A 24,389-nucleotide genomic window follows, 5' to 3' on the forward strand; every position below is an offset into this window, starting at 1 on the left:
GAGACGGAGTTTCGCTCTTGTTACCAGACTGGAGTGCAATGGCGCGATCTTGGCTCACTGCAACCTCCACCTCCTGGGTTCAGGCAATTCTCCTGCCTCAGCCTCCTGAGTAGCTGGGATTACAGGCGTGCGCCACCATGCCCAGCTAATTTTTGTATTTTTAGTAGAGACGAGGTTTCACCTTGTTGACCAGGATGGTCTCGATCTCTTGACCTTGTGATCCACACGCCTCGGCCTCCCAAAGTGCTGGGATTATAGGCGTGAGCCACTGCACCCAGCCTCTCCTTAAACTTTTAAAGGATAATATCTAAAGATGTTCCTTTCATGTGCTTAAATCATTCAAATGTATATAATTTTTTTTAGTGCAGAGAACTTCAAACTCTGATATGGAAGTCAGGAAACATGGTTCAAGTTCTTGCCATCACTTAATTTTTCTAAGTCTTATTTTTCCTACTCTCTGGCATGGGAGGTACCATCCCAGACAGTGAGAGTGAGAGAGAAAGAGCATGAGGCAGGGAATGCTAGGAAGCATTTGTAGAATGAGGGAAAGTAGCTCTGAAATTAATATGGTTTGGCTCAGTGTCCCCATCCAAATCTCACCTTGAATTGTAGCTCCCATAATTCTCATTGTGGTGGGAGGGATCCGGTGGAAGGTAATGGAATCATGGGATGAGTCTTTCCCATGCTGCCTGGTGATAGTGAATTAGTCTCATGAGATCCGATTGTCATATAAAGGGGAGTACCCCTGAACATGCCCTCTTGCCTGCCACCATATAAGACATGACTTTTCTCCTCATTTGCCTTCTGCCATGATTGTGAGGCCTCCCCAGCCATGTGGAGCTGTGAGTCAGTTAAACCTCTTTCATTTGTAAATTACCTAGTCTTGGGTAAGTCTTTATTAGAAGCATGACAACAGACTAATACAAAAATCTCTCTTAGATTCAAGTCTATTTTGGTTATTCTGTTGATTCATTAATTGATGAGTTGAGTTTGATGCAGATTGTTTGAATTTTCAAATATCAAACTAAGGCAAATGTGATAGTATAATTAAATAATATATTTACTTGGCACTTTCAACTTTTTGAAGTACTTTTTCATCCATTATTCCTATGTCCTTACAATTCTCTGCAAAGAGAAGGCATGTTTTTTTAAAATTTCCATTCAACAAATGAGGAAAGCTGAAGAACAAAGAGTTTAAGTGACTTGCTTAATATCACAATACTAATGAATAATTGGGATTTATTAAAATTTCAGTTTTCTGAATCCCCAGCCATGAACTCTGAAACCAAATAATTGTCTTCAAAGTAACACAGAATCTGCACTCATTCCAGAAGTAAGGATCTGAGAAACATGAAGGTTCAGAAGGGGCTGAATCTCCAAACAGGACCTGAGACATAAGCACTTAATGAACAGTTAATGAATGAATGAATGAATGAATTAGTGAGTGAAATGAGTATTGAAGAGAAGTCAAAACACTTTCTAGGAAGACAATATAGCAGTAGTAGAATGAGCTCATTACACTCCAGTGCTGGCTCTGCCACCGTCAAGCATTGTCACCAAGAGTAAATTATTAGCCTCTCTGAACCTCCATTTACTTTAATACTTACAGTGCACCAGCTATATTCCAGTTGCTGTGCCACACACTGAGAATAAGACATTGCTCCTGCCCTCGAGGTATTTCAGGGTATTGAGAAAGATAGCTGCAAGTTATTTCAATGAGAATTGGTAGAAATTCGCCATGCAAAGATGTGTAGATAGATACATCATCTCAGGTTGAGAGCACGCCTTGTCCAAACATAAACAGGTGCATTCTAGCATGGATGTTGGGAGGATTATAGGGCTTCTGGAATGACAAATAGTAAGTGAGAATGCATCAGCAAGTAACACATAAGTTGATGGTAAGTCAGGGTGGATACTGTTGACTTGCTAAGGATATCTTGTAAATAATGGAAAGCCAGGGAGGGATATAATCAAGTTTGTGTTGTAGACCTCCGTATGGAGAGGGTTGGACTGTAGCAGTGGTTCTTGCCTTAGGCCATGTTCTCAAGAAAAATAGAGTATAGGTAATGATTAAGTGCTGGTAATTAGGAGATACCATCCCAGACAGTGAGAGTAAGAAAGAAAGAGCATGAGGCACAGAATACTAGGAAGCAAGGAAATACGTTCATGGGCTGGTCACTGTTTCTGGTATTTCAGAGATGTAGCTGGTTGCTTAGCAGGTGCACCCATATGGCCACATATGCACAGGCCATAGAAAGAATTATGTTTTGGAACAGTTTGTGAAAGGGAAGACATGTGGGACATTGTCTTCCCATCTCCTCTTCCATTGATCACAGTTCACCCTACAAGGAGGCAACTTCTGCGCTGTTGCATGCAGCTTCCTTGGCAGTTGATCTAGAAGCCAGATAGTCTTCACAGAGTGGCTTCCTATTCAAGTGTAGAAGTGGCCTTAGAAGCCAGAAACTCAAGGTACATGGTGGCGAGGCATGGATGCACCTTAGCAGCCAAGGGGAGTGCTTGGCTCATTTGGGACAGTGAAAGATCAGCCAGCCCTAGGTAGGAGACCCATGAGGACCCAAGCACAGTCAGTTGGTCATGGGTGTGGGATGAAGAGCAGCGCTTTGAGGAGGCATAGCCAAAGTAGCAGCTGAGGGAAAGCAAACAGCTGAGGACTCAGGAGACCATGGCTCCAGGACAGCCTAGGGAGATATATAAGCTGTATCAGGGAAGTTTTCAAACCACACATATAGAACCCTCAATATTAAACAGATGTAAGGGGAGCTGCTCTTTGAACCAAAGAGGATAGTTTACACCCCTTTTTCTCACACTGCCACTCTGGCCTCTGGGGCACACCCTACTGCTCTTTGCAATACAGTTTGAAATTAGATGAGATGAAATGCCTTCTTACACCAACATTCAGAAGTTTTTTTTAGCAATACATCTGAGGATTAATATTTCACTTCCTATAAGATAATTTTGTTCTCTTAGTTTTTTGATTTGTGGAATTGCAAAGAAAGGAAGATACAGCAAATTTAAACAGAGAGTTACAACAAATTGTGGAATTTGAGATTTTTGAGAATCTAAAGTTCATCTAGTTTAATTAGCTCAGAACCACAGATGAGAAAACAGAAATTCAAGAGGATAAGTTATCTTGCAAGAGGTCACGTGACTAATTAGAGAAAGACTGAGGTTTAGAACCAGGGGTCTTTTCTCTGACTCCCAAACCTGGGATCTTTTCTCTGTGTACATATCTGTGAACATATTTTTGGAGTTCATAAATTTGTTTTCATGCTTTTCAAATTTTGCATTTTCATCTTAGTAACAATATAAAACCATTACTGTATGCCTATTCTGAACTATCTGGATGACCACTTATTACTTCTATATTCAAACTGTAGTGAAACCTTCCTTTTGCCCTGGACATAACCGTACAGGTGAGCCAAATACGGAAGAATCTACCCTGTGGCAATTAGTGCTGTATTCACATTGCACTAGACTGTGTTGTAAAAGTTCCATCCTTGAACATATTTGTTCAAAAGTTATGAGGGGGTAGCAATGCTTTTTCCCCACCCAATTCCAGCAATAATTTGATTTGATACCCATCAGTGAAGTTTTAATGTGAACTTTATGCTCAAGTTAACAAGACAGTTTTGCTTAGTTATAGGTGACACTTCATTTAAAATGGCATCTTACTCTAAAGCAGAATATTTAGACAGATAAGAGATCCTAATAACCTTAAGTAGCACAAAGAACCTTGAAGTCATTAAATATTCTCTTGTCTAATACATTTATGAATATGGGCATTTTCTACATTGGAATTATTAAAGTCAAAATTCTGAAACACTGAATATAGCACAGGACCTGATATTATTTCTGTGAGTACACCCAATACTGAAATTTAGTTGTTACAGAAAAGCATAATCTTCCCTATAAATTTATATTGTTAATTTAAATTTATTAGTTTCATGGTTTCAAAATTCAATTTATAAATTTTTTTTAATCTTATAAGAGCAATAGCTTGTAGCCTTCTTCTCTGGCTTATATATTTTTTAAAGCACTAAAGTAACATATTTCCTTATACTTGGAAAAGGAGATAATTATTTCTTTTAAAAATAAGTCCAGGCACAAAGAGGGGAACAACAGACACTGGGGCCTACTTGAGATTAGAGGGTGGGAGGAGGGAGAAGAGCAAAGAAAGTAACTATTGAGTACTAAGCTTAGTACCTGGGTGACAAAATAATCTGTACAACAAAGCCCTGTGACAGGAGAGTTTACCTATATTACAAACCTGCACGTGTGCCCATCAAAACGTTAAATAAAAGTTTGGGGGAAATAATTGGCTGGGTGTGGTGGCTCATGCCTGTGATCCCAGCATTTTGGGAGGCCAAAGTGGGTGGATCATTTGAGATCAGGAGTTCAAGACTAGCTTGGTCAACATGGTGAAACCCTGTCTCTACTAAAAACAAAAAAATTAGCTGAGCATGGTGATGGGCACCTATAATCCCAGCTGCTTGGGAGGCTGAGGCATGAGAATCTCTTGAACCCAGGAGACAGAGGTTACAGTGAGTTGAGTTCATGCCACTGCACTCCAGCCTGGGCGACAGTGTTAGACTCTGCCTCAAAAAGTCCAGGGCTGGATGTGGTGGCTCGTTCAGCACTTTAGAATGCCGACCCAGAAAATGCATGATCAGAGTGGGGAAAAAAAAAAAGAAAAAACAAAGTGAGAGAAAGACCTTTCTTGGTTCCAACTGTATCTAACCAAAAATATTCTCTGAATTATATCGTCATTCCTCTAGTATTGTACTCCCTATCCAAGCCATTTGCATTTAACAAACTGTGGGCCCAGCAGTGTGTCAGGTGCTGGAAAGATCTCTAAATATGATACCTTTTTTGAAAAAATTTTTTTAATTAGAGAATATGTTTGAATTGTTGTTTTCCACTGTAAAAATTTTTGACCTCAATTTGTTCCACGTGTTATTGATAAGAACTTAATTTGAATTAAAATTAAAATATTAGATAAGGGATATGATATGTATTTTTTACCCTTCAGAGTTTGAGGAGACAGCATGAGAGTATCTTGAAATGGATATTGTGTTAGTAGAAACAATGCAGTTATTTGACACACTTTCTAACTTTAGAAGATGTTTTCCAGACTTACTACAGGCTCTAATTTCTCAGTTTCTCAATAGGTAGCATTTAGTACTCACTGACTTGCTGCCACTGACCAGGACATGGCGTATTGTTTTCCTTTCTTACATCAATATTCTTCTTCCTCCCATTTGTGTCTAGCCTTAGACATTCCTCCTGTTAACCAGTAGGCAAAAATAAAAGGCCTATTGAAATATTTGACTTCAGTTCAATATCTGCTATCACTCTTGCTAAAGAGATGTTTGAACTCAACTACAAGCTTTGAAACACTGTCTGTAGGAGTTTAGTTTAAAAGAAAAACAATAAACCCCAAATAGAGTGAGGAATAAGAAAGAGCAAGAATTTAATCTGTCCCTGACCACCCAGTTTGTGGTAGGTTACCACATTTATTCTTATAATTGGCTATTTCCTGTTTTAAATGCCTTTTATTCATGTCTGCCACCTTTCTCTCAGTTTATTAGCCTTGTGGTCACCACATTACCTTTCTCTTCAAAATCAATTGACATTTTTATGAAAAGCATTTTCAAGGTATTAGCTCCTAGAGAGTGGCATATAGAGCATTGACTGCCACATTAGAAAGCCGCTCTTAGCACGACTCAGGTGCTTAAGACATGAGCTATTATGTTTTCAAGGGATTTATGTGTTTTCATTTAGATTTATACAGTGTACTAGGAATATATCGGCATGATTTTAAAAATATAAAATATATGGCATCACAATGGTACATACTCTACTGCTTAATAACATTTATGAATGAGGGGAAAACATCCATTTTCTAAAAAGTAACACAAAACTTCAGAATTTTGGTAGTTGGTCTATAGATGGCTCACATCATTCTTCTGTAAGCAAAGCTCCACTAACCTAGTTCCTTAGGCCACCTGGAGATGGGAAGTCCTCACCACTTTATGAATACTGTGACAGCGGGTAATAATAGAATTTCAGATCAGCATATTTTTTTAATCTTACAGGAAATAAACAGTTACAGACCCTACGATAATCAGGGTCTGAATTTTCTGAAAAAGGTTAGCTGACTAGGCCAGGCGTGGTAGCTCATCCTGTAATCCCAGCACTTTCGAGGCAGGAGGATCACCTGAGGTTCAAGACCAGAGTTCAAGAGTTCAAGACCAGCCTGACTGACATGGGGAAACCCCATCTCTACTAAAAATACAAAATTAGCTGGGCATGGTGGTACATGCCTGTAATCCCACCTACTTGGGAGGCTGAGGCAGGAGAATCGCTTGAACCCAGGAGGCAGAGGTTGCAGTGAGCCAGGATAATGCCATTGCACTCCAGTCTGGGCAACGAGAATGAAACTTTGTCTCAAAAAAAAAAGCTGACTTGAAAGATGTATTCATTCATTCAGTGGTGGAAATAATATTTCTATTGATTTATTTTTCATAGAGCTCTGAGCAGCTGGAGCAGCTGTTTAATATGGCAAAAAAAAAAAAAATCATAACTTGCTGATTCAAAACATTTGTCTCTAGGTGCCAGGTCGACCTGTCAGCCCTCAGTAGGGAACAGACGCACAAGTTGGAGTTGCAGCTGGAAGAGGGTGAGGGACACCTGGTGCTGCTGGTCACTCTGACAGCATCAGCCACAGTCAGCATCTCTGACCTCTCCGTCAACTCCCTGGAGGACCAGAAGGAACGAGAGGAGATATTAAAGAGATATGTACGTATGTAACCCTCCTCCTTCCAAAGTCACATGTGACTAGATGAGGTTGTAAACAATTTACCTGGAGGGACAGAAGTACTTCTGAGAAGCTGTCTGATGGAAAAATTGGCACAAGTAAAAAGCTGAGTGAAGACAAATGCCGCACAGACCTTGGCAGAGGCACTTGCATTACCCACCCATGTCTAGAGACTTGAGCTTCTCTAGAATCTCTTCCAGAGCAAATTCCAGATTCTGAGACTCTACTCAGTGATTTTTATCATGCAGGGATGCTACCCATAAAGGAAGGCCAGGTTTATACACCATGACTTTAAAATTAACTTATCAGTTCTTTGTAGCTGCAATTAAAATATCTTTGTCTTTCCAAGTTTGAGATGGAGTTAATAGTACTTACATTAGTTAGTACCTTGGTAACTAAAGAGTATTCACAGGAGTGAATTTTTATCTTTAGCTGCTCAGAAAAGCCTCACTTCATTCCTTTAATTTTCTTAATTGAATGTGAAATAAAATTAAATGGAGCCTCCTTTTGATCGAATGTAGAATGATAGCATGGAATAGTGAATCACTAAAATACTGAAATATTCACAACCAAATCTTACTATTTCCTGGCATCCTCCCACTGGACATTTCCCACAATGTAGTTTTCTTGATTCAACAGAGAGGGGAGCTCTTACTCCACCATTCTCTCTCAATGGAGGTTTGAAAAAGTAAATGCCTCAGTACCCACGAAGCTGGGAAAAAAGCTTTTCCACTTAAAATGACAAAGCTTGTATTGTACAGTGCCGCCAGGTGTTTAGAAGGCTCCTCTAGACACTCAGCCATGAAACCAAGCTCTGACTAACAAAGAACCACTTTTTTTTTAACTTTAAAATATTCCTATTTGCTGACTGACATCCTTTCAATAACTGAATTTAATAAAGATGTACCTTATCAGGCTGTGCAGATAACATGAAGTGCTGGTACTAATGCTCTACAATATTCTTCAAACAGATTAGCAGGATGTGGGCTTCAGCAAATTTATTCTGGCTATCTCCACTGAATCAGCTGTCTGCTAATGCTTGTACAACTCATCCACCAATGGTGTTATCATAAACAGTTTAATAGAGGTGACTTAGCAAGGCTAAATAGTATATATTTTTAAACCACCTAAGAGCCTAAGATATTGTGTGACATCTTCTAACATATAATTGCAATAATGAAGATTATTTTACATTGTGGGACCCACCAAAACATATTCTTCTGTTACGAGAAGTGAGCCTCATGAATTACAACAATTTTAATGGAATTAATCAGTATATTAATATAAAAATTCTTCTAGGCATTATAATACTATAGTTGATGGATTAATATTTTGATATTATCCCATATATTAAGGGATACTGCTGCCTAGGTAATTAGAAGTAATCCATCTATTATTAATTTTTTTTCTTTTTGCTGGATGACTGAATGGCAATGGGCCATTTCCATTCAGAATTTTGAATATTTCTACACCTTTTTTCAATAAAACATATAATATTAGGTAGATGTTTGACTTAATTCTCAGATTATATTCTGTTCAATATATTAAAAAGTGAACCATGTTTAAATATACTTTTTTTTCAGCCCTGAATTTTAGGCAGAGACCTATACCTCCTCTAAACACATACCTGCTAAGAAGCCACTCTATGCAGCATAGCACATGTGTTATTTTAATCATAGCCATGCAAGGACAAAGACCTATGGATTAGGCTTCAGTGTGTTTCCTTTCTATTATAAGGATCATGAAATGAATGAATGAATGCCATATCATATCTGAAATATTATTCGTCTTGGAGAAACACATAAAGGAGGTGTTTTGGAGAATTATATTTTCCTACAAGAACATATGTATTTTTAAAGGTTGAGGTCAAACTTAGGAATTTGACACTGATCACAGTCAGGAAAGCAAATGAATTGCCCCCACTCTGATAGGAAGCAGCCCTCAAAAAGCCCTCCATTACTGCTGTTTAGCTGTTCATTGCTATGGATTGAAGCCCCACAAATTAAAGAAACATCACTGTGTGAGCCATTTTTTGATCACCACATTCTGAAAAGATGGCTAATTCCATTTTTCTTTTTTTCTTCTTTTAGGGGGAAGAAATAAGGGAAGGTCAATAGGGGGCGGGTAGTAATGGGTAGTAGACCAAGAGCAATTGTATGACCTTTTCAGAACGGGTATGCTAAACCCTTGCTCCCCCTTGTCACAGTTTAAAAACCAGAGGAGCTAGTTTAGAGAAGAAGTTGTTAGCATTCCATTTTTATTATGACATTTCACCGTCATCTGATTTAATGTCCCTTGACCGGATTGTCCACCGTGAGACGATGGGCTTGAAATGTTATTTAGAGCATTGATAAAAGGTGAGCGGTTCTAAGATGACAGCAAGTCATAAGGCTGGTGGTGTGACATTAATTTTCTCCATAACAGAGATGGAATAAGACGTCACGGTGACAAGCTGTCAATCAGCTCTGGCCCCTCAGAGCATCTCGATGCCATAGGATGGGGTATTGCCTCTCCCGTAATAGAGCTGAACTGAGATGCTCTCACTGACAGCTGCTGCAGCCATAGAGAAAATATATTATACAGCCTTTCATTAAAAAAATAAAGAGGACTCCTCTCCAGAGCATTTCAATCTTTTCCCATCTATTGAGGGCTGAAAGGATTCACAGCAAATCATAGATTCCTCTGCTATGGAAATTTCTGGCTTCAGAAGACATCCAGGTTGTTAGGCCTTCTAAAATAACCATAAATAGCAAGGCAGGAATACCTCTTGATGAATACCTCTTGATGAAGTTATATTTTTAAATGAATATATATTTTTTTTAACTTCTTATTGTAATCGATGTGTCACTGGCCTAAACAGTTGAAATTTGCAATAAATTATGGAGTATCAGCTGACTTGGGGAAATGAAACCTTCAAACAATAATTACCCATTCAAATGGGAAGCAGAGGATCAGAGCTGAAGCACCAGAAGACAATATGTCTGCGAAATGAGGCTACCAATGTGAAATGATTCTCAGACATAAGGACTGATGATATTCGTTTTAGTCAAAATAAAACTTGATTTAAATTGCCTCTGAAAATTAAAGTACAGAAACTTTTTTGATAAAACTATTCCCCATCATTAGGGTTGGAGTCTTACCTGATTTATAACATTGTGTAAGCGCCGAGATAAGAAACTTTCCAAACTTGATGTTACTGTAAAAACACAACATGCCTACAATCCTCTGAATTATACTCTGCTGTCTAAAGCCCCACTCTTAAACCCTTCATTTACAGGAATTTAAATGGAGAGAGAAGTGCATTTTTACTGAATCTTGTCACCTGGGTATTTTAAATAGATTTATGGTGATAAACAACTATTTTAAAACAGTGAAAGATTAACAGTTAATCCTGATGCTAAACACGCTTATAAAAAGTTAGGCTATGAGATTACCTATATATCTACATTTCCTCCTCTCAATATACCAAGGTCATAGCTTCAGTGTAAACAATGACTGGTCATACGGGGCTGATAAACTTCATATCGCAATGAGCTTTTGCTTGTCAGTATTCTCACATTATTAACGTGATGACGGGAATGCTTTTTACTCTAGTAACATTTTAATAGATACCTTTATTATGCAAAAGTATGTTAAGTTGTCTGGTTATGAAACATTTTATAGATTATGAAACAGAAGTACTTTTGATTTACTGAGTAGAAGTGCTGATCGAGTCATAAGAAAAACCCTATTAAGTGTAAATAAACAAATACATGTCAGAATTCTGTTGGTTCATTTTACTCTCAAAGTATTTGTGCCTACTAATTAGACTTCTGAATTATTGTACTTGTTTCCCTCTTTTAATTCCTTCAACTGCTACACTTATACAATACCACCATGATTAATTTATGAAGTGAAATAGATTTTATCATTTGGATCTGTTTTTCTATCCAAGTTTCCATACTTCCATAGACACTAAAATCGCAAATAAAACTATAAATTTCAGAAAAATTTCCACTTTTGAATTGATTTTTAGTCATCAATTTGATTGACTGTAAAAGATTGTTGTATGTCTTTTACTTATGTAGAACTACAGTGGTCTTTTGAAATAAATACTAGAAAATAGTCTTTAGGTAATTTAATCTTCATCTAGCCCATGCAATTTCCAAAACTCACCAAGAGGAAAATAGTAGAAAAAAATAATTAGTTTAATGTTGACCTTCTTATCCCCAGAGTCTGAGGAGTGTTACATAACCAACAATGTGAGATTTAATATTGATAATTGGGCTGAGAGTGGTGGTTCATGCCTGTAGTCCCAACACTTTGGGAGCCAAGGCTGGAGGATCACTTGAGGCCAGGAATTGGAGACTATCCTGGGTAACATAGCAAGACCTTTTTCTACAGAATTAAAAAAAAAAATTTTTTTTTAATTAACCAGGTGTATTTGCACATGCCTGTAGTTCCAGACACTCAGGAGGCTGAGATGGAGGGAATGCTTGAACCCAGGAGTTGGAAGTTGCAGTGAGCTATGATCACACTACTGTACTCCAACCTCAGTGAGACCCCATCTCTAAAAGAAAAAAAAAGACTCCACTATTCTCCAAACCATTATATCTACATATGAAAATATTTCTTGGAGTGCTTTGCTTGCTAGAGGAGATTGAAAACAAAAAAGCAGATATATCTATTCTAGAATTTATTGTTCATCATTATTTATTGATAATTATTTATGGGAGTGAATGTGTTTTTTTTTAATTCTTTCAGAAAATCTAGTTATATAGCAACAATTATCCACATGGGTGTGTGTGTGTGTGGTGTGTGTGTGTGTGTGGTGTACATTCATGATGGTGGAAGGGTAATTTATACTGAAGAAACACAAATGATCCTTTGAACCCCTTATGCAGCATCAAAGTTTCCATTTTATACATACTAAAATAGCAAATGAAACTATAAATTTAAGAAAAATCACTCACTATTTTGAATTTATTTTTAGTCATCAATTTGATTTATTTTAAAAGATTATGTATGTATTTTACTTACATGGAACTACTTAAGTTCTTATGTCGAATTGCATAAGTCTTTTGAAATAAATACTAGAAAACAGTCTTTAGGTAGTTTAACCCTCAGCTAGCATATGCAATTTTCAAAACTCACCAAGAGGAAAATAGTACAAAAAATTTTTTAATTAGTTTAATGTTGGTCTTCCTGCCCCCAAAGTCTGAAGATACACTAAAAAATTTAATGTTTTCTCAGCACACTCCTTAAGACTCCTTGGGACCTCTCCTTTCTAATACTGATGTTGGGGTCTTTCAGAGCCCATTGAGGATATTTCACAACCTGAAAGATGTGGGATTTCTCCAGGTGAAAGTCATCAGAGCGGAAGGGTTGATGGCTGCTGACGTCACTGGTAAGAGATAATGCAATTCCCCTATTGCTCATATCAAGCAGCACACAAGGTCTATACCATTTAATAATTCAACTCTGCATTTCACCTGGCTGGATCATCAAAGTAAATAAATAGAAAGGTTCAGGGTTGGCCAGCCACAGCGGCTCACACCTGTAATCTCAGCACTTTGGAAGGCAAGGCGGGCAGATCACCTGAGGTCAGAGATTTGAGACCAGCCTGGCCAACATGGTGAAACTTTGTCTCTACTAAAAATACAAAATTAGCCAGGCATAGTGGCACATGCCTGTGGTCCCAGCTACCCAGGAGGCTGAGGCAGGAGAATTGCTGGAACCCGGGAGGTGGAGGTTGCAGTGAGCCAAGATCACACCACTGCACTCCAGCCTGGGCAACAGAACGAGACTTGGTCTCAAAAAAAAAAAAAAAAAAGATTTAGAATTGATCTTAGAAATTTTTTCCAACCCCTTGATTTTGATAGTATCTCTGCTTTTTAAAGGCAGGGTAATATATTAAAAATAAACACTAAAAAGCACAATGATTTTTGAATTGTTACCTTCTTCAAAGTTTAATCAGTGTATTAGGAATATTTCTTCCAGTTATTGTTATTTCCAGATATTGAAGCAGTGCTATACAGAATCAGCTTCTGTCATAGCATTAACACTTACATTTCAAACATGCGTGAAATCTGTTGCATATTTCACTGAAAAGTTTAGGTGCATAATACTCAATAACGTGGTATGAACTGTTGATATTTGGGTTGCTGATCCAACTCATTAGTCGTCCAAATGCCCTGGCACATCCCAGAGATAATTCTGGATCTCAACTAAGCCTCTAGATTATTTGAAATTTCTTAAAGTAGGAAACAGGACTGTAAAAATGTCAAAATTAGTTTTGTCTCTTAAAGCTTTCTGCTTTGGGTAATGCTGTTTCTGTAACATATTAACAAATGGGCTGATGGCAATTATTTAATCAATTTTCACAATTAAATAATTATTTTGAATTTACAACAATGTGACCATTCATTTATGATCATATTTCTTAAGGATTTGGGGGACATTTATACTGTTCCTTAAATTAGCCATCTCAAGTTAGAAAATAAATAGGACTGGCTTAACCAATTTTGTGCAAATGTTACTGTTTCTGAATAAGATCCACTTATTATTATTCTAGAAATTTGCTTACCATTGTGAACTTTCAGCCAGATAATCCTAATGAGGAAACAGACTTATTTTAAGGGAAGAAGTGTACTTTTTCTATTATCCAAGGATCTGAAATCACTGTACATTTCTTTAATTCATTCAACAGAATCAAAAACAAATTAAAAGATAACATGCTTTCAAATGAAAATAGCAGATGTTTGTTCCAAAAACTGCGATATTTTTATATTTTAATGTTTGCCTATTAAGTGACCATGTGTGAGAAAATTAAAAATATTAGTTTACAGTTCCTTTAAAAAGGTAATTATCAACTCATTTCTAACCAAGAAGATGATAACAGTTGTCACATATTTTTTCAAAACACACATACCTGAAAATAGGAGAGTGGGTAGTTTGTAATATTTGCATATATGCTAATTTGGCTCCTGTACAAAACTGAATGTAAAATATATACATTTTTTTATTTATGATATTTATTTCTAGTATGATTATAATCAAATTAATCTGGCACAATCATTTCTTTTAGAAAAATGCAAGTACTGTTTTACTTCAAAAGCTTAGATACCTGCCCATTATACAATTGGATAGAATTGTGTAAGTTTGTCTTCTCTTGGAGAGAAGCTGTCATTGATTTTCAAACTTCATGAATATGCAAACTAGATTAACCCAGTTGGCCTGTGTGCCACTATGGAAGTTAAAATACATGTTCTCTCAAACCTGGAAAAAAATAGAGATATTTCTTTCCTGATGTAAATTGACGTGAATAACAATAGCCTTTCCCTTGGGGATTCAGTGAGACATAATTTTCATTTAATAAAATGACCATTAATTTGGGGAATACTAAATAACAGAGTCTCCATTTTTTCCTCCAGTTTTAGAGATATAAATCTAATGATTCCCCTTTTCATGCTGACCTTATAATCTAATGTGCTCTGAATTGAACAAGAGAGATGTTGAACTATTCAGGGGCAAAAAGATAATTCAGTCTTTGACCTTGCTCACTCTTGGACCTTCTGTGGTCTTTATGACATTTGTGATGGTGGCAAAAATTGAACACTATATATTTGAGTCAGAAATGTCTGAATATACTACCAATTTTAAAAATAATTTTTACTTTTGAAAAGGATATTTTATATATACACACACACATAAACACACACACACACATACACACACACATGTATCCTGATGCTTCCTTGTCTTTGTCATTAAATTTGGGACACAAGTAAGCTCTTTGTCTGCTTTCTGTATTTCTTGTTCAAAGAACTTTAAAGATGTGCTGTGCATCTCAGTAGATAACAACAGTCAGGCCCTACAAGTTATTAGGCAATAGTTTGAAAAGAGGCAATTGACTAGCGCCATCTTCAAATCCTCAAGTTAGCATCCATTTAGGAATTTTGTAGATGGAGAGAGGAGATTTTAAATCACTGTTAACTGTCTGTGCTAAGGCAAGAATATTTTCTGACATGGTACAAATGAGCCTGTTACTCTAAGATACGCGCTTGGTTTCAGAACACTTTTTCTAAATAAGTCTAACGAGACAAATTTATATTTGAACAACTTGGCTCTATTTTTAAGATATTTTTAATGATCTGAACATAAAGTTAAACTCCCATTGTTTTAGCAAAAAATGTTAAATTATAATATTCCATCATTAGACATGAGCACAAGAAAGAAAGATTCTATAGTCTTTTAAGTAGCCATCAATCTTACTACAGTTACAAAGAATTTTTCCCTTTCAAAATGTAAAATTTTTCTTTTGTTACAACACATTCATTGAGAAACATTGTGATACTGTATTAACTCTGTGTGAATAAAGAGCAATTGAGACTCTCTTTGAATGAGTGAGTATAAAGCACAAATTACTTTTTAATGAAACCCTCAATTCTTTCCCTTTCCACAAAAAGCCTATAGCCTTGTTCAGCTGAACACTACTACAGTAGGTCACTTCAGTTAAGCCCCTAATAAACTGTTGATAGTCGAGGGTAGTTTTTTCTTCGGTCTCAATAGCCCAGTGTTGGACAGTGCACTTCAAATCATTAAGGTTAATACAGATTTAAAAAAGAGATTAACTCTGGTGGTTAAGGCCTCGATTTACAACTCCCACACATACACATGCATTGAGCTAGGCACAAGTGTGGATTGAAATTTCTGTCAAATTGTGGGCAGCTTTTCACAGCCTGAGAAAGTGGCACTATGGTTTGAAAAGCTGGTCAGCTAAATTCTTCGTAAGGGAAAAAGTTTGAGTCACTGAAAAATACCTCTCAGTACAACTTACTTACCTTTCAGCTAACCAGGGAAAAGGTTAATGTCTCTCCGCACCACCAAAGCAAGACCCAGAGACTCTCTGGCCCCGCGTTCACTGGGGAAGATTCTCTCTGCAGCTAAATCAAGTGTTCGTTAAAACTCTACGCATTGTAAGGAAAGGCCAATGGTGGGGTGGGGTGGGGTGGGGGAATATTTTTTCTTTGGGTGGTAGGAAATAGTTCATGTTATCATTTGTCTTTTTTAGCTTCTGATTATTCTTTTCCTTGAGCAAGGCCTAATTTCTGCTTCAACAGAACATTCCAAGTCTCCTATGTTGAGTGAGGCTTTCTTTGCAGAGTATTTAGTTAGACCCGGCCTATTGGTTCTTTCAAGTTCTAAGAGGAGAAAGAGAAAAGAATTCTTCTCCTCCGCCCCTCCCCTTCATTTCATTTTCCCCTGGGTTCTCTCTCTCTTTCTCTCTGTTTTTTTTTTTTTTTTTTTTTTTTCTGAGCTCCTAAGGAAGAGGTCGTAGCTTCCCCAGGGAGACCAGCCACTCAGTTTCTGAAACAGCTATATGGGAGAACTGTGAAACCCTTCAAAAGATGCCCTACCTTTTCACTGTACTAAAAGGTACACTAATATAAAACTTCTCCACCCCAGGTGAATTGATCTCTCAAATTAATGCACCATCTCCTTCAGGAACCAATAGGGAAAAGGGAAAGAAAAAAGGGAGAGAGAGAGAATTTTACAATTAAGAGAATCTGTCACTGAAATCGTCCCATTAAATGAGCGTATCTTTTTCTAAAACAAGGCTATGCATAAGACTTGTGACTTGCCAGCCCCGTAGTCTGGAAACCTACTAGTTATTAAGAGAGATGTTTACTACCCTTTTATTTGCATAGACTTTTCCCATGTTTTTCTTTTGGAAAACTGTCTTCATTGTTGGAAAATATTTAAGTAACAAAACAGCAGAAAAAGACATGCTACAGTTTTTTTATCAGCTTCCATCAGAGTCTTATTATCTTAAGAAATAACAGTTAGCAGCTCAGATTCATTAGCAGAGCTAAATTTAAGCCCCATTTGACAGGCTGCCTAGAAAACATTTTGTTTTGCTGTCTGTGGGCTTTAATTAAGATGTGTTCAATTTCAGTCCTCTTCAGTCTAGCTCCCGCCCCCAGGCCCCCACCCCCAACTTGCTGTGTCACAGACCGGCGATCAGACACTTTTAGATGGTCCGGCCCATGACTTTGACCTTCTGCGCAGTCCGGCGTTCCCTGGGGAACCGTTCAACTCATGAGGTCTGATTTCACACTTCCAGGATGCCTCAGCTCTCTTAACAATGACAGGGAGACAAAGCCCTTTAGAGCAGGCCGCATGGGGACTTGTTTAAATTGGAAACCAGAGAGGAGTCAAGGAACAAGGTTATGGGCTACAGAATGGTGCTTTTAATAAAGAGCTCACAGCTCTGGCTCAGCTCAAAGAGGTCTACCTCAGTACAATTAATTGAGCCATTTATCTGGAGCATCTTAGGCCTCTACTTTCTCACAGAATTGCGTGGTAAATATCAGCTAAGAAGCAAATGAGATATGCATGAAATGAATTTTAACACTTTGATTACTGTGCCTCCAGTCTTCATTAAAAGTAAATTTATTTGTATTTCTGACCTCATTATCAGGAGGCTGCCTGCATTTTTATTGGTTCCTGTGATTTCCAGCTTGAGTGTGTCATGAAGGTATATTTTATACAGAGATTTGGATTTATTATTCTTGATATTTTCCCTGAACATTATGGGTCTATTCAGAGAAAGAAAATGAAAAGGCAGCTGTACAGAAAAAGGCAAGTCTGATCTTTGAAAGTTTTATATACAGTTTGAGAAATACCAAGCACATATACATGACATAGACGAGATATTGTCCTTTAAAAAAATTAACTTTTGGTGAGTTATTCTAGCAAATAGCTTAAGACATATGCAATTGTTGCTTCAAGTGCTCTGTAGAATACAATCGCTCTATTGGAAGAGGTTGCTAAGTTGCTCTTTAAAGTAGAATTGTAGCAGTTTGAATTAATAGCATGTGCCTTTAATTGCTATCACCATATTTAATAAAATTGATGATGTCTGATAAATACAGCCTTAGATATTACAATCATTCTTTAAAAATTATGTTGGAAGAACAGAAAATATAAATCCTATATAATTTTATTGAAAGAACTGTATAAAATACAGTGGAAGTCCTTCATCTTTGTATATTATCAAGGATATAATAATCTACTAAATAAAAGAGAGGGTGTGCAAATATTTTTAGTTTCTTTACTGTCTTAACATCTCAAAATTATATTGCTTGAAACAAAAACCCTAAGTCTTAACACAGAATATATAGGACATTTCTCAAGCAAAGTATGCTTTATTTGCATTATACAAGCTAATGTTCCATTTGCTTTTTAATAATTATGCTTATCAAAGACTTTTAAGCAGATAGTATACCATGAGAAGACATTTTATCCAATTATAATGCCTCAAAAAATATACAGCACCTGCTATTCTTATCACAGTAATATACCTACTATAGAAAACAATATTATATACATATATATGATAAACATATTAGTGCTATATAAATCTCTTCCTAAAAATGAGCCTAAACAAGTAAAAATATCACAGGGAAGGAAAGCAAATTATTGTTCTTCCTTCTTTTAAGTCACCACATCTTACATAGAAATAAAAGTTACTTTCTTTAGTAATTGCATTTTTTAAAACTAGCCAAATTCTAATTATAGAAAAAGTGTTCTTCTAAAACCAAACAGTTGTTATCAAATATCTTCAAAAAAAGCAATGAAAATGATAATTTAGCACAAGGGCTGATGAAGCCTGAATCTGAGCCAGTGTTCTAACGAGAATTACAGAAATTGTGTGATTCATATGCAGGTCACATGGTTAGAAGATACTGCCCATAGGTGGGATGACAAAAGAGATTAATAATTGGGTTTAATATGTGCTAGAGGTGAAGGACTATGGGCTGAGAAAGTGGTGGTCCCACTATCAATGGGAAATGAGGGAAAAATAAATACTATAAAATAATTAATCAGGTTCTGTAGAACAAAGATTACGAAATGATCCTTTGAGTAAAGAAATAGCAAATTGCTGATTTGGCTCAGAGGGCTAGCTCCACGATTTCACTCAGTGCTTGAAGAAATACTTTCAGATGCTAGAATCATTGTTTAAAATTAAACTTTTAAAAAATATTTTGTTACAGTACAACATAATTGTGCAAATAATGCATTTTCTGGAACAATGGATCGGGAAATGCTACAAATAGAGAGGATCTGGATTTAACTAGGGTTTGAAAAAACAAAACAAAACCTTACTACAGAGATACTTGGGTTAAACGATAGTATAGTTGGACTCGTGAATGACTAAACAGTCAAGCCTAAAGAGTAATTATTAAAGGATTGATGTCACTGGGGATGCCAAGTGGGTTGCAGGGTTCTGTCCTTGGTCTAAGCTGTTCAGTGTATTTACCAGTTACTTAAAGAAGGTAATTGACTGCTTACTTATCAAAGTTGCTAGGAGGGCTACTTAATTCATTTTATGTGAGACCAGTATATATATATATATATACAATCTTATACTACAGACAAATAATAGGCTTAATTCAACAAGATGAACATTAAAAAGTATAAATCCAAACTCTTTCCTGGGTACTAAACAGTGATATCTTGCTCTAATCATCGAAAAAAAGGACTTTAGGATTTGAGCTGAGTTTAAACTCCATGAGAGTAAATTACACACACATCAATTCTGTTACATTGAATAAAGGTAAAATGTTGAGAGGGATACTCTATTGTGGACTCATCAGACATGCTGGGGTATGAATCCAGTTTGGGAATACTCTTTAAAGAAAGACATTGACTAACCAGAATATATTTTCAACTGATATATTTGGTGTTTTAAAATCAAGTCAATTGAGAATAGCGCTGGAATGACAGTAATAATAATAATAACAACTAACGTTTATTGAGCCCTGCATGTCAGACACTAACCAGGGCTTGATGCAAGAATTATTATACATAACTAATCTCACAACAACCTTATTAGAGACTATTATTATTCCCACTTTATAAATTGGAAAACTGAAGAGGCATGGAGAGGTTAGGTAACTTTTCTGTGATCAACACACACACACATACCAGCTTGTAAATGGCAGAGCAGGCATGCTGATATAGATCTTTCCACAAAAACCACCAACATATTTATACTGGAGAAAAGAAGAAGTTGAGGGCATATGATTTATTTTGTCAATCATCCAAAGTCCTGTCATGAGGAGAGTGTAGATAAGAGCTCAAGGGGGAAAATAGTCAAGGTTTAGGTCCAAAGAGCAAAATTCCTTCTAGCAAATTTAATCAGAAGGGGATTTATAATAGAGTATTAAATGAATCCAGAAACTTTGGGGGGCAGGAAGGGCCGAAGAAAAGAGACTCTAAGTTCAGTCTCTAGAGGTTAGTATTAAAGCCACATGGCAGAACCAAGAAGTTGTTGACATTAACAAGTTGGGAAGATACTATGACAACTGATACATGACCCCTGCTTGCAGTCTGTAGCAGTAAAATCGACTCCATGTGCTCTCACTTAATTGAATTGTAATATCAAGTTATAGGCAAGAACATCTAATTCCTGCAACCTAAATCACATCTATATGTCTAGCTGCAAGGGAATCTAGAAATTTCACTTTAGGCTTTATGTCCTCTATAGATCAGGAAGAGACATAGCAAGTAGTTAGAAGGGATGCTTAGCAAGCCGTCCACCGTGTCCAGCAGAGGATGGCAGATAAGAAACATTGATCACATATTCTCTGTGCCCTCTGATAGATGCCTATCTATCTATCTCTGTGCCCTCCCTTCATGCCTATCATTTCATTAAGATTTTCTAATTACTACAGAAGGCAAATTATAGAATATATAAAAAGCTGCAGAGACATAGTTTTATATACAATGTAAAGAAACATTTTCCACAAATTACAATTGCCAAAAAAAAAATGGACTCAAAGATTCTTGTGGAGGTAATGACTTCCACATTACTAGAACTGTTGAAGCAGAGAGTGAAGGACCACTTTTTTGCAGAGAGATACAAGCCCTGGATGAGGTTTTGAACTTGACCTCTAAGATTTACTTACAAGCCCTCAGATTCTAAGATCTTATAGTAGGTACCAAGACTCCTGGATGAGATATATTACAAAAGAGAAATAAAGAGACAAAGACATTATTCTAAAGGCAACGACTTGACAGATGACAATTTTCAGTTATTGCCTTTAATTAGTTTTAAAAAATACATTTAAAATGTTTAATCACCTAATAGAGTACTTAATTTTTTTAAGCATAAAGAAGTTTATTTTACTGCAAAAGATCTCTCCAGCTAACTAATTTATTTATAGGAAAGCTTATATGAAACCTCATGCTTTTCTGCAGGAAGGTCCATATTTACTATAAATCTTAAAGTATCTAACAAGCCTTGCAAAAACAAAGGAGCTTCATATGTATTTTTATTCTCATTTTAGACCAAACAACTTTTGTGTTTCTAAGCCTGTAACAAATCACTTGCATATAGTTTCTATATTAAATGTGAATTGAAAATGAAGTATTTAAATGTTTTTACCATAATTTATCTAAGCTGTTAAAAGCTTAGGCATAATTTTCTCACGGCCTCTTCTCATTTTATAGATCCCATAGTATCCTTCTTTCTTTTTCAGTTTCTTGTCTGTCTCCTTTTACTTCTTATTCCTCTGTCATAAGTTTTGAGCTTCCCAACATATATCAAGATGGTTCAATTCTAAGACTCAAGAAGGCATCTAGTTACACGAAATTCTGTAAATATTCTTTTGCAGATAGTTCTAGATCCCAGGGAAAATAAATTCATATTTACATTGAGCTTTACCTATTTCCATTGGCTTTGGGTCTCAAAGTGTGGTTCAGGAACCTCTGGGGATCCCCAAGACCCTTTCAGGGATCTCTGAAGCCAAAACTATCTTCATAATACTAATATATTATTTGCCTTTCTTATTCTCATTCATTCATGAGTGTACAATGGAGTTTTCCAAAGGCTACATAATGTTTGATTACTCCTATGTTAATAAGTCATGGATTTATTAATTTCTAGTGAATTAATAAATATTTTTAATGTTCTCTTTCTGAAATGGTAAATTTTGATAGATATAGTCCACATAAAAACTCTTTGAGATCCTCAATAATTTTTAAGAGTTTCTAAGACCAAAATGTTTAAGAATTGCTGCTGTTAGACAATGATTATCCATTAAGGAGAGGGTAGTATTGCCTCACTGGGTGTTTTGGAGATTTCTGAGGGAATTTTAGTTGCCACAGTGACTGGGGAACACTACTGGTGCTTGGTAGCTGGGGTTGGGAATGCTAAATGTCCTACATAACGAAAATTTAATTCTGCATCTAAACATAGACATTGATACAGGTTTAAAATCTGTTTCATGATTGTCTAAACCTAGATTGCATCCTGAAATACATAGTATTATTGATTCAAGCCTTGCAAATCACTGCCATTTCCCACAGTATATACCAAAGACCTTAAGATGGTATCCAAGGCACTTAATGACCTTGTTCCCCATTACTCCTCTGACATCTGCTAATCTTCCCATTGCTCACTCTGCCCCAGTATCAGAGGCCTCGAGCACACCAGGCTTTTGATGTAGCTCTTTCTCTACCTGGATCACTTTTCTCCAGAAATGATTCTTCACTTTTCTCCACTTTTCTACTTAGCTACTCCTCTACCTCTTTCAGTTCTTTGCTCAGACCTCACCTTCTCGATGAGGCCTATTCCAGCCACCCCAATTAAATCTATAAGAACTGCCCCCTCCTCTACCCTCTTCAAACCCCTTTACCTACTTTATTTTTTTTCTGTTTTTTTTTTTTATTAACATGTGTTATTATCTAACATACAATATATCTAGTAACTATGTTCGGTATTTATTCTCTTTCTCCCCCATTCCCACTATAAGTAAATTCTAAGATAGCGAAGACATTTCCCTTTTTGGTCCATATGCCTGGAACATAGTAGGCACTCAATAAATATTTGTTGAATAAATCAATGTATGATATTATTATAAACAACTTTCTGTTTAGTTCTCCTTTATAATAGAGTTCTGACATTATATTAAAATTTGAAATTGTATATGGGTCAGTTTTATTTCAGGATAGTAAAGAGGACACTGCAAAATCTTCAATTTGAAAAAAACTGTTAGATCTAGTAGGTTGAAAGCCACAACTCTAGAGTGTCAATTTTTTTTTTTTTTTTTTTTTTTGAGACAGAGATTTATTCCTGTTGCCCAGGCTAGAGTGCAATGGCGCGATCTGGGCTCACTGCAATCTCCGCCTCCTGGGTTCAAGCGATTTTCCTGCCTCAGCCTCCCCTGAGCAGCTGGATAATGGGCATGCACCACCACACCCAGCTAATTTTGTATTTTTAGTAGAGATGGGTTTCTCCATGCTGGTCTCAAACTCCCGACCTCAGGTGATCCACCCACCTCAGCCTGCCAAAGTGCTGCAATTACAGGGGTGAGCCACCGCGCCCAGCTAGGGTGTCAATTTTCTTGCCATAATGAAATCTGCTTCATGACTCAGTGAGAAAAGAGAAGCCCTATTATTATTATTCAGTCCCAGAATCAGACCCAGTGGGGACCTAGTTAAGAGTGTGAGTTAATGTAATTCTACTAGTCAGATGTTTAAAATATGTTTAGGTCAGTTGATGGAAAAGGATAAGGTCAAAGCCTCATCTCCAATGATAAAAGGAGGATTGGAAGATGTCTTCGACATACGTTGCTTTCTGTTCTGATGGACGCTATGGAATTCCCTCAACTATAACATTGTTATATGTTATGATTGAAATGCCAGTTTCTATAAGGGACAGATGGCAACCTTGATTTAAAAAAAAAAAGATTAAAATATAGTCATTTCAAACTGTGGCAACTGAGAAAATTAAACAAAAGAACCTAATTTGTGCAAGGTAGGCCTAAAATAAAAGGCCCCCATGGGTATGAATTGCTTTCCATTCTATTGAAAGCCTTCTGTGTTTTCAGACATGGCAACAAAGAGGTAGTCACTGGGTCCCCATACACACACTTTTTTTAACACATCACACCCAGCAAACTGTGCTACTTGTCAGCAGCAAAATGACCCCGGACAAAGCCCACCACTGGTGGATCAGGATTAACTCTCTATTCTGGGAGCAAGTATATCATTCAGTATCTTTTGAGTAACTTTAATGCGCAAACCAGTAGTTTGCACAAACTGAAGTCGTCCACTTGCCCACAAAACAGGTAGCAAGTGAGCAGGGGCGGTACAGACTTTCCCACAGTCCTTTATCAGTATGTCAGTGCTGCGACCTCAAAGAGCAAGGACTAAGAGTGAGAGAGAATTAGCCAGTCAGTGCACCCCATTTAATCCTTGGTGCTATTTTGAAGATTGCCAGAAAAGACACCCATTGGAGACAATTCTGATGTTTGTTTTATTGTTGTAGGAATGGCTTTTCACCCCCAAAAAAGGATTGGGACAATAGACTATATGCTTTAAATTCCGTTATAGATTCTGTTTTATGAGTTAGGGTAAAAGACTCTCTTTAGTGTTAATTCTCGTGGGAGATTTTTAAAAAAAATAAAGATCCATAGGAAAAAATAACCCTTAGTATTTAACTAGATTACTGATAAATATATCAGTCTTAACGTAATATTTTTATGTATCTAGCTTATAG

The 24,389-nt window shown here is 36.7% G+C and overlaps 1 protein-coding gene across 19 annotated transcripts in view; it reads left to right on the forward strand.

The window, feature by feature from the left end:
- The window catches only part of MCTP1 (multiple C2 and transmembrane domain containing 1), a 595,528-nt gene that overhangs the window by 395,090 nt on the left and 176,049 nt on the right, over positions 1 to 24,389 (forward strand). For all 19 annotated transcript variants that reach the window (XR_008479839.2, XR_013532231.1, XR_013532232.1 and 16 more), the window contains 2 exons: positions 6,633 to 6,819; positions 12,131 to 12,224. Coding sequence is in view for 14 of the 19 variants with exons in the window: in XM_054252591.2 (XP_054108566.1) it covers positions 6,633 to 6,819; positions 12,131 to 12,224 (281 nt within the window). In the remaining 5 variants the exon portion in view is untranslated. The remainder of the gene's footprint in view (positions 1 to 6,632; positions 6,820 to 12,130; positions 12,225 to 24,389) is intronic.

The sequence above is a fragment of the Callithrix jacchus genome, chromosome 2 (assembly GCF_049354715.1).
Source record: "Callithrix jacchus isolate 240 chromosome 2, calJac240_pri, whole genome shotgun sequence".
In the NCBI taxonomy this organism is placed as follows: Eukaryota; Metazoa; Chordata; class Mammalia; order Primates; family Cebidae; genus Callithrix; species Callithrix jacchus.